Genomic DNA, 10978 nt, shown 5'->3' with positions numbered 1-10978 from the left:
ACGAAATCAACGCAGACCTCGACTGGTTTGCCATAGGCAAACCAGTAGTAACAAAAGGTTATATCGTTTATCAGTTTTCTGGAAGAAGGGTTAGGACCACGATTTTCCTTTCCGCCGTTCCATTTTCCATAGTTCCAGCATTTCCGACGATGGGGTTTTTATGCCTCCCAAACTATCTAAACAGCCGATATTTTTTGTCGTCGAACTGTTTTCGAAATTGAACTATTTAGTATATAGATATCGGGATTTTTCTTGTTCCTCAAATTTGATATCTTCATCCCACAAGTGAAGATATTATTCTATATTTGGCACGTTTGGATATTGATGTCGTCATGGTTATGGGCCTGTCAGCCGATAATGTTAGTACATCCTGTTCGACACGCGCGACGTTGTCATTAATTGACATGCAATCAGGTTCATTTAAAACCCAGGGAAAATAATAGACTCTAGATACCGAAGACCGTGAGGTTACAGGGCACTGCTTCAGGCAGGGTGATCACTTTCCAGTGCTTTTAAAAGTTAGCCTGTTACACAGGAGCAAGTCTTCCTAGCTTCAACAAGGTGCAAAAAAAGTTTTCTCTTTTTTTCCTTCGCTATCGCTTAACTCACTCGTACATGTACTTTCAGTAGATCGAAATGTGTTGTCAGAGTCTTACGCGGGGGAATGGGGCTCAAGTGACAAAGTCTATTTTTAGTAATAGACTCACAACGTAACTATCGTCTTCTTTGATGAGTTTTGCCTTGACAAGTTTCATTTGCTCTTGGGTGAATCAAAATGCGCACAGTTTGCTTTGACAAGTTTTCAGTGTTGCCAGCAATTACAAGTACACAGCGGACAACAAAAAACGGAAACGCAGGGAAACAGTTTCCATGCAGTTTTTGGACCCGTGAAATAAGCTATTCTTATAAGTAGTTTTTTTGAAACACATTTCAGAATAAAAACTTAGCGATAAAAAACGACGTTTCGATCTCTCTGAGATCATTTTCAAGTAGTAAAAGAAGCGAATAAAATCTGCAGATATACGTACACAATTAAGACGTGAGCATGTCCAAAGATAAAATATTGTAAATACAAGCGCCTAAATGTAAGTGTTAAAATCCTATATAAACTAGGTATAATATCGATAGAGTGCAGACGATGCGATCAATGTGTGGTTAAAAGGTTTGCTGCTGAGACATCGATTTTTTGGAATTGATAAGTAAAATTTTTGATAAGAGTAACATGGACAACTGAACTTGAGTTTTAAGAGCTTGGTAATAGTAACCAAGTCATTTAATAACTTGAAAATGTAAACGGATGTGAATAGTTTTTGTTTACTTAATGTATCATTATAAACAATAACATAACAAAGAACATGGAATTGTGTTGGTAGAGTTAGAATAGAACTGTTGCTTTGAAATAGCATCACAACCAACAATGAATTGTGCCAGTTACAATATGTTGATTGAAGCTTATAAGGATGTCTTCATTATTACAATGTTGGACAGAGTGAACCGAAACATGAATGTACTAGTGTTAGCGAACTCAGTAATGTTAAAAAAAGCATATGAACTTGAACGTGAAAACCAATGTGAATGGTTTTCTGTTATTAATGTAACATCTTGAACACCCATAGCATGGTAAGAAATAATATTAACTTGTTTTGTATGTATGTTTTTAAATAGCGCGTAACGCAACATTGAATTCGAACATGGTAATGACAAGGTTTCTTGAATTCTTGATACGTAAGTGTTGTAAATAAATCTTGTAGTCCGTCGGTCGGGCTTTTTGTTAATTCTGTACTCTAGGACAGTTTAACTTGACAGTGAAGATGATGATATTTCCAGTGATCACTTAAAATTCTGTTGACATTATATTTAAATTCTATTTCTTGGAGATCCATAAGTAGTTCTTCAATTGTATCCGAGTCGTTAAGTAATGAGATTGTGGGGTGGGCGGCGAAACAGGGACTCCAAGACATCTGTAAAATGCTGTTAACCAAATGTCTTTTTCATCCAAATGTACAAGTAGTTGTACAGATGCCATCTCTTTTGCATTGCCATCCTTCTTTTGTCGGCCTCCACAGTTTTTACATTTGAGTGTGTTTTGTTGGGTGATTTCTATTAATTTTTTCGTTTACCTGCTTGGCAGGTGATGAAATAATGCTTAGTTTGTTGATCATTTTGAAGCTCTCTACTTTTTGACTTCGTTTCTTTGGATTTTCAAAGTAATGCAGGGCCATTGATAGGTTTGTCAACTGTTGATTGGCGTCTTTAAACGTTGTTGGAGGGGTTGTTCCCCAGATGAGTGATTCCTTGGAAGTGCCTTTACACTAAGGTTTTGCAAACTCATATGTGGTGCCAGTTTGATGGTTTTGTAAAGTAGATACCATCTATGAATAGTAGCACGTTCCCCAGTTTCATACTCCAAGGAAACAGTTTCTCTTTTACAGTTGTCATTTCACTTGCGGATTCCACAACAGGTTTAGGGTTTTCATTTTCCCAGTGAAATGGAAGCAGTGACATTTACTTTCTGATTGACTTGGAGTGTGCGGGATCTCACTCAAGCGTAATGTCTTACTATGTGCAGAAAGCCTTGGGAGATTGTAGGGCCACAGTCCTTTTCGGGAGATTTTGTTGATGGGTTTGATAGATCAAAATCAATACATCAAAGGTTGGTGGACATTACTGTTGATTGCTGGTGGAATATGATGTGATTGCTGCTGTTTTGCTTAGTGTTTTTGAGGGTTACAGCTGTTTGTGATGCTTCGTGTTCTTGTAGCATGGAGTGGTTTGCACTATTAAACCCTACAACTCTTCTCAATTTTGATGGGCTGGTTGTAAATCAAAATCATACCACTGATTTTGATGTCGCGAGCGTTTTATAGGGCTCAAATTCTGAATGTAGCCACGGTGATTATATAAGAATGAGGGAATATAATTTGAAGTTAGACATGAAATGTTAATCACAATAAGTTAGTGCACCTCTAATAACATGTGGACTGTAAATTCATAAGTGAACCAACAAATGTTTTTTTGTTACTGTCAATGAAATGTTTTGCAGCTCTTTGCAGCTTGTGACTATTGTCAATTGTGTAGTAATCAAATCAAATCATTGACCACAGTTCAGACAGCACAGTGCAGAAGTTGGGAGGAGCCACCAAAGATTTCAGTGACAGTAGTGAAGTTGCATTTGTCAGTATGGTTGGAATTTTAGAAACTGCAATATATATCTTGTGTAGATGTAATCTACTATGGTGAGGCCAGACGAGGATTTTTTTACAAAAATGATAAGGGGTTGTTCCCTTTCAGTAGTTTTTGCTCATTCAATTCCCCCTCCCCAGCCACTTTCCAAAAAGAAAACAGGAATATGGAGAACCACAAAAAAACAAACATTGTAAATTAAAGCTACAGGTACTTACCAGAGTTTGTATTTTCTTTTGACGTGATTGACTGACAGGAGATCTGGAAACTGAAGAAAAAATAAACTTTTCAAACAGTGCAGAAACATTTTTTTTGAAATATCAAAGATTTTGTAAGCAGAAAGCACCGACAATATGTTTCCTTTTTTAGAGTAGGTATGAAATGTCAAATGTTTTTAGAAAATATTTGGAAACAGTCACCACAGGGAGACAAGATCAAAATTGTACAAAGTTGATTTTGAATTGTAACTGACTTTTATCTTTTAATCTTAAGTGTAAAAGAAATATTTATGCGTGCATTGATCGGTTTGATTAAATTGTTTAAAAGAGCATGACATAAACGAAAATGTATTTTTAAGATATTTTGAGATGTGAACTCAGTGTTTCATTAGTCAACATATCAAGACGGTTTTCTTCTTCTAATCTAAACTTAAAGTTAGTAGACTTTTTGACTGCTTGAAACCTCTCTAGTGTCATTGGCTCAGTAAGATCTTTTTTTACCCTGCTTAAAGCCACATATGTAATTCCAGGAGATCTTTCGGATGATCCTAAATCAATCCAAGCTTTAGAGAGAGTTAGACCTTGACATTTATGAATTGTCATCGCCCAGGCTAATTTTAATGGCAATTGCTGTCGCTCATATTTTTTTCCTAAACTTTCTGAAACTTGGGTGATGGGACAAATTGGGACACATCTTTGAAACTCAGATGAAACTGATGGTCCTTTATATTCATCATCAAATTGAACCAATACACATATTGGAAGACATGGAGGTTGTTGTCCTTCAGCATACACAAAGTCAAGTATTGTGCCTAATGCTCCATTACAAAGGCCAACATCAGTCCATAGATTCATCGTTAACATTACTTTTGCTCGTTTTGATAAGTAGACTATAGGTTCAAGGCCTCCCATGTCGTCAGCACTAAGTGTTTGTGCTCCAATAGAGTGACGAGCTTTAATTATGGCTATTGGTTGACCCAAGCTTTTAAGTCTACTAATGTTTAATTCTGCGACTTTTCCTTATGATAACAAATTCTTACAGAATTCTTTTCAAACTCATTCACATTGTGCACTTTGTCAGGTGTTCTGGAAATTAAAGAGTGCCAATCCGATTCAGTTGATTCACCATGGCGAGCTCGGGTTAGCATTTCTCTAAAATTGGATTGTTCAATATTGTTTCCTTGAACTCTTTGATTAACTGTCAATTTAACAACTTTCTTGAATTCATGATATAGGAGAAAACCTTGAATTTGTTTTTCTGTTTTTGGCATAGAATGGTAAAGTGGTTTGTCACCTACAGGTGGTAACTGAGCTATGTCACCAACAAGAATGACAGATATGCCGCCAAATGTCATGTCTGTTCTTCCAGTAGCTTGTCTGCAACGACTATCAATCCATCCGAACAAACTCTGGCCAACGAAAGAGTATTCATCTATTACTAAATATTGAACGTTTTCAAGGTCACTTTGCAGTTGTTGTAAAGGTATTCCTTTTAAATCACAATGTCTTTTTGAACCAATAGGTAATTTTAGCAATGAATGTAGCGTTACTCCATTGACATTGAATGATGCTTTTCCAGTGTAAGCTAAAACCTTACATTTTTCCTGAAGCAAATTTCTTAAGGAATCAATGAGATAGCTTTTACCTGTTCCTGCTACACCCATAATAAGAAAGCGTAAGGAATTTCGTGCTCTAGTTTCAACAATTTTCCTCAATATTAGAAATTACATAAAAAAAAGAGTTTTGTAAAGGAACGCTGGCCGATTGAAGTTTCAGTTTGATTAATGAACACGCTGGTTCTACTGATTGCTAAACCCGCTAGTTGAAGTCAGTAGCGAACACGCTGGTTCTATTGGTCTCTCAACCGCTGTATCACACGCTAGTGCTATTGGTCTCTTGATCGTATCTCAAACAGTAAATTCGAACACTGGATTTGTTCTAGTTTCAACACTTTTCCTCAATATTCGAATTACATGAAAGTTTTGTAAAGGAACGCTGGCCAATTGAAGTTTCGGTTTGATTAATGAACACGCTGCTTCTATTGATTGCTAAACTCTTTAGTTCAAGTCAATAGCGAACACGCTGGTTCTATTGGTCTCTCAACCGCTGTATCACACGCTATTGCTATTGGTCTCTCGACCACGTATATTCTAAGCCTATGAAATTCTTTACAATTCAATAACGACCACAACAAAGAAAACACTTACCTTCTACAACAAGATCGCGCTGCTTCCACTTCAAACCAAGCGACGCTTACAACAAGATCGCGCTGCTTCCACTTCAAACCAAGCGACGCTTACACCAAGATCGCGCTGCTTCCACTTCAAACCAAGCGACGCTTACAACAAGATCGCGCTGCTTCCACTTCAAACCAAGCGACGCTTACAACAAGATCGCGCTGCTTCCACTTCAAACCAAGCGACGCTTCCAAATCAACAACCACGCGAAAGTGTCTACATGTACCGCCTCCTGATTGGTTGAAAGCTACAATCTAACACGTCTTTTCATTAGCTCGAATAGTTCCTTCCTTGCAATTGGCTCAAACTGAGACATCTTACATCTTACACCTTACACCTTACACCTTACACTTACACTTTTAATGCCGATCGAGAATTTTTTCGCATACGCCATTCTTCGCGCGGCACTATTCTCTGCCGCCTCGCCAGCCGAGCGTCTTCGCTCAGCTGGCTCGTTGGCAATAACTTGCACGGATTAAATCTACATGACTGTTGGTTAAAACGCTAAAGCGTGAGTGTTAAGATACCAAAACGCTATAAAGAACTATATAAATAACTTCGCACGGATTGAATCTGACTGTTTGTTCAAAGTTGGTTTAAGCTCCTTTATAAAAAGCATTTCGTAGATGAGGCAATCGAATTTACTTTCGCACTTTCTCAAGATCTTAAAGTCACGATATATGTCACTCGGGACTGTTCCATGTTGCTCTTTAATGTGATTCCCGATTGAAGACGATCCTTTCATGTGTTCCTCGACGCGCTGATAGAGGTGTCGGCACGTATACCCGACATAGTTTGCATCGCACAAACCACACTTGTAATGGTAAACAACGCGTTGCTGGTTTATGATAGGCGGCTTCTTTTCTTTCGGTTTGATATGGTGTCCAATCTTACGGCTTGTATACACGGCGTGAATATCCATTCCAATTTTTCGGCCCAGTTCCCCAAGTTGCCTTCGCGCTGAATTAGCCGATCTCTGATCTTTGAAAGGTAACACTATTCTGACAGGCGCCTCATTCACGTTACATGCTCGTGTGGAAATTGCCTCGTCGGAAACTTTCTTGGTGACAAAATTACTGATGGTCGATTGCAGCAGTTGGGCTGGGTACTGAAGTCGGGAGAACGTTTGTGTGAGACGGTCACATTCCAGGTGGAACAGTTGCTGGATCGTGCCTTTAAATTGTCATCTACCTGGAAACTGTTCCACCTGGAATGTGACCGTCTCACACAAACGTTCTCCCGACTTCAGTACCCAGCCCAACTGCTGCAATCGACCATCAGTAATTTTGTCACCAAGAAAGTTTCCGACGAGGCAATTTCCACACGAGCATGTAACGTGAATGAGGCGCCTGTCAGAATAGTGTTACCTTTCAAAGATCAGAGATCGGCTAATTCAGCGCGAAGGCAACTTGGGGAACTGGGCCGAAAAATTGGAATGGATATTCACGCCGTGTATACAAGCCGTAAGATTGGACACCATATCAAACCGAAAGAAAAGAAGCCGCCTATCATAAACCAGCAACGCGTTGTTTACCATTACAAGTGTGGTTTGTGCGATGCAAACTATGTCGGGTATACGTGCCGACACCTCTATCAGCGCGTCGAGGAACACATGAAAGGATCGTCTTCAATCGGGAATCACATTAAAGAGCAACATGGAACAGTCCCGAGTGACATATATCGTGACTTTAAGATCTTGAGAAAGTGCGAAAGTAAATTCGATTGCCTCATCTACGAAATGCTTTTTATAAAGGAGCTTAAACCAACTTTGAACAAACAGTCAGATTCAATCCGTGCGAAGTTATTTATATAGTTCTTTATAGCGTTTTGGTATCTTAACACTCACGCTTTAGCGTTTTAACCAACAGTCATGTAGATTTAATCCGTGCAAGTTATTTATATAGTATTTTAACACTTACATTTTAGCGCTTGTATTTACATATTTTATCTTTGGACATTCTCACGTCTTAATTTGTACTTATATATGCAGATTTTATTCGCTTCTTTTACTACTTGAAAATGATCTCAGAGAGATCGAAACGTCGTTTTTTATCGCTAGTTTTTATTCTGAAATATCTATTCTTTCAATAAAGTACATTTTTAATCGTTCTAAGCTTACTCGAAAAGGTATGCAGTTTCTTACCTTTTAGTGCAGCAACATCTAAACCAAGAACTTCATCTCCTAATAGGTGAAGAATCTCTTCACGCATTTTTTTTCTTGTTTCAATCCCCGGGGGGGGGGGGGGGGTACTCCCTTATATGGGCTATATAGGTATGTGCGACCCCAAAGGGTAGGGTTTTTCAGCCGTTTTGGTCATAAATAGGGTATCGATTTTGGCCAATTTTCCTCCATTTTGGTCATAAATAGGGTATCCATTTTTGCACTCTAGTCTTGAATTCGTTTTTTATTTAGAAGCTACTTCTTTATAATGTAACCTACCTAATAAAAGCAGATAAACATTGCCTTTAACATTGGTCTGAACTAGGGAAATAATTATAAGGCAGGTCTGCACCAGGGTATTGATTTAAGGGTCAGGTCATAAATTGGGTATCAAATTTTTGGTCAGGTCATAAATAGGGTAGGGAAAATCGCAGATCTTGGTCATAAATAGGGTAAGGGTTTTGGGAAGAGGGCCGCACACCCATACCCAATTTTTCTGGGAGTACCCCCCCCCCCCCGGGATTCCAGGAGAAGAGATATAGCAAGGAAATGTCACGATATAAACAAACAGTGCTTTTCCCTGTCATACTCATCTGCCGTCAAAGCGAGCAGGAGAACAAGACCGCTGAGATCACGCAATTTCTTTTTGTCAAGTTTTCCTCGGCGACACGTACGGACCAGCAAGTGATGCAACTTGTTAAGTTTTTCCGTGCTAGCATTTGAACAAGTGGACTTGTCAAGGAAAAACTTGACAAGTTTTTCTTTACACAACAGCAAATAAAACTTGTCAAGTCAGAACTTTTCAAGGAAAACTTGCTCGTGCGTAACCGGCTTTTAACAAGAGAGTATGAGGGTAAGAGAGGTGATCCTTCATATTGGCTCTATACCCATCGTAATCCCTATTAAGTTTTTTTAGATCTCCTGCGAGATCCGATATTCCCGCGAGGGTTAATAACTGATAGCCAATCATTTAATAAACCATAAGATAAAAAATACATATCCTGTGTTACATAAACGAGAATTGTGTAATGAATTTACAATAATATACTGTAGCTAAAAGTGAATTATGTAATTATAACAGGTTGTGTTCAAAAATGAGTCTATTTACAAATGTGTTATTGAAAAGTTCGGTGTTAATCTATGGGCGGAGGCCAACTGTGCGACGTAAATTATATTGCTGGGGTTTAGGCTTCGGTAGAATTTCATTTACCGGATAATAGGTTAGAGCCCTAGCTTTTAAGCTACAATTGTAGCGTTTAACTGATCAAGTGATTCACGATCAAAGGTAATAAGGGCTGCGTTCCTTCGCTGCGATACCAGGTCAACACCTTTCCACCATTGCTTCGAGCCAATCAAACCCACATTACACTGCCTTCTGTTCTCACTGATCACTTCCGAAATCCTCTTATTCAACTCTTTCAACCGAGCTTCATCGGACACCCTTGATCTCGACCTCAACATGGCTTTAACAAGAGGGGTCATCCAGGCAGGGTCACGTGATGACATAGTGACCACCCTTACTGGCATACACCTATCCAAGTGACTCCGTATAGTTGTCTCCAGTTTGTTCACCGCCTCCTCTCGAGGAGATTTAATGGGGCGACGACTCTTTACTCCCTATATCGGTTGTTTTCTTTACGACCTACACATCTTAGAACCAAATTTGTCGCTTCCTCTGCCGTTCCTCCGTTTCCATGGTCCTCTTTGCTTGATTATTCCGAACTCTTTTAGACCTCCAGACAATGAAGCCAAAGGTTTGCCAGCAGATTTACGCAACCTAAGAATATCACAACGGTCCAGCATGCGTGCATTCTTTCTTCGGTGGACACAAGTTTTGCAATGTTTAGTTGAATTGACGGCATCTCTGTCACGATCCTCCCATCCAGGATTGGGATGAATGTCCATTGATATAGTGATATCGAGGAGAACAAATTTCTCCGACGGTGCTGCCAGAAGGAGCAACCCACGACTGTCCCACCTAACGACAACCCTCTTTACCTGCAAATGCCGGAATAATGCATACGGAATGCAAAATTCGTCGCCCCATGAAGACAATCTTGTCTCAGGTAACCATTTAGAAAGGTTTCACCCCCAACAGACACGAACATATTAGCAAAAAGACATAATATTGCAAGAGCTCTTAAGACCGTGGCAGTCATCTTGGTATGCAAATCTTCAAAATGTCCCCATTTTTACCAATGTTAACAGCTGAGCGAATTCCCACGCAATGATTCGCGTCGTGCGGTGGCCAATCTGATAACTGATAGCCAATCATATGTCCCCATTTTTAACAATGTTAACAGCTGAGCGAATTCCCACGCAATGATTCGCGTCGTGTTAACCCACGTAGGAATACCGGATCTCGCAGGAGATCTAAAAATAACTTAAGAGGGATTACTATGGGAATAGGGCCAATATGAGGCATTACCTCTCTTACCTTCATACTCTGTTGGCTTTATGACTTAGATGTCTTATTTGGATTTTTATTATCAAAAACAATAAACAAACTGCGGTGATAAACATATTACATTGCATTTTAACTTGACGTTTCGTATGATACAACATACATCTTCAGAAGTGACGGTTAAACAAATTTTTTAAAAAAACTATTTATTGGTAAAACTTTCAAAGAGACTAGTAACTAGATTTCAAAGTTTTACACATATATAATCTGTATAATTACTGGGTTGCCAGTGTGGCAATGCCAATCGGATAATGGGTAATATTTCGTCGTTTTATTTTCCGTGTCGGTAAAAGTCTTGCCTGTCACTCCCCTGCTAAATGGTGTCTTTGTGCATAGAGTCTTCTGTGCGTATTTTGTTAGGTTTGATGGGATTGGAGTAATGCGTAGATTTCCCGGGTGCACACAGGAGAACATTTAATTAACCTGCAATGGCCTCGAAAGTCATTTTAACGCGAATGGTGTTTTAGTGCATCTTTTAAAGAAAATATACCCGTATGGAACTCGGGAATGGAGCGTGCGGTGAAAAATAAATATCTGTAATCTTAAAAGCGACGAATAATGGACGTCGACAACAAACTTTCGCCCGTCGAGCCGAAATCAAAGTGAGCTGCCGTGATTTCTAATATTTTGCCAAGCCAAATGTGGTGTTATGTACAACACGGAAACCAAACGGAAAATTCTCTGGTAACTTATGGGTTCAACAAAGACAGAGAAG

The 10978-nt window shown here is 39.1% G+C and overlaps 3 protein-coding genes across 9 annotated transcripts in view; 1 reads left to right on the top strand and 2 right to left on the bottom strand.

Moving 5' to 3' along the window:
• Positions 1–10978, top strand: part of LOC138029621 (short transient receptor potential channel 6-like) — a 73186-nt gene that overhangs the window by 29314 nt on the left and 32894 nt on the right. The gene's annotated exons all lie outside the window — the stretch shown is intronic.
• LOC138037601 (ATP-dependent DNA helicase PIF1-like) lies at positions 3756–4256 on the bottom strand. Its single transcript, XM_068883503.1, has one exon. The coding sequence runs from the start codon at positions 4254–4256 to the stop codon at positions 3756–3758; it is 501 nt and encodes a 166-aa protein (XP_068739604.1).
• On the bottom strand, positions 4403–5065 carry LOC138037600 (ATP-dependent DNA helicase pif1-like). The gene has a single exon (XM_068883502.1). The coding sequence runs from the start codon at positions 5063–5065 to the stop codon at positions 4403–4405; it is 663 nt and encodes a 220-aa protein (XP_068739603.1).

The sequence above is a fragment of the Montipora capricornis genome, chromosome 2 (genome assembly GCF_036669925.1).
Source record: "Montipora capricornis isolate CH-2021 chromosome 2, ASM3666992v2, whole genome shotgun sequence".
Taxonomy (NCBI): domain Eukaryota; kingdom Metazoa; phylum Cnidaria; class Anthozoa; order Scleractinia; family Acroporidae; genus Montipora; species Montipora capricornis.
This window is presented reverse-complemented; position numbering and strand designations above follow the sequence as displayed.

Excerpts from the sequence above, each read along its gene's own strand:
- LOC138037601 (XM_068883503.1), bottom strand. The coding sequence starts at position 4,256 with ATGAATCTATGGACTGATGTTGGCCTTTGTAATGGAGCATTAGGCACA.
- LOC138037600 (XM_068883502.1), bottom strand. The coding sequence starts at position 5,065 with ATGGGTGTAGCAGGAACAGGTAAAAGCTATCTCATTGATTCCTTAAGA.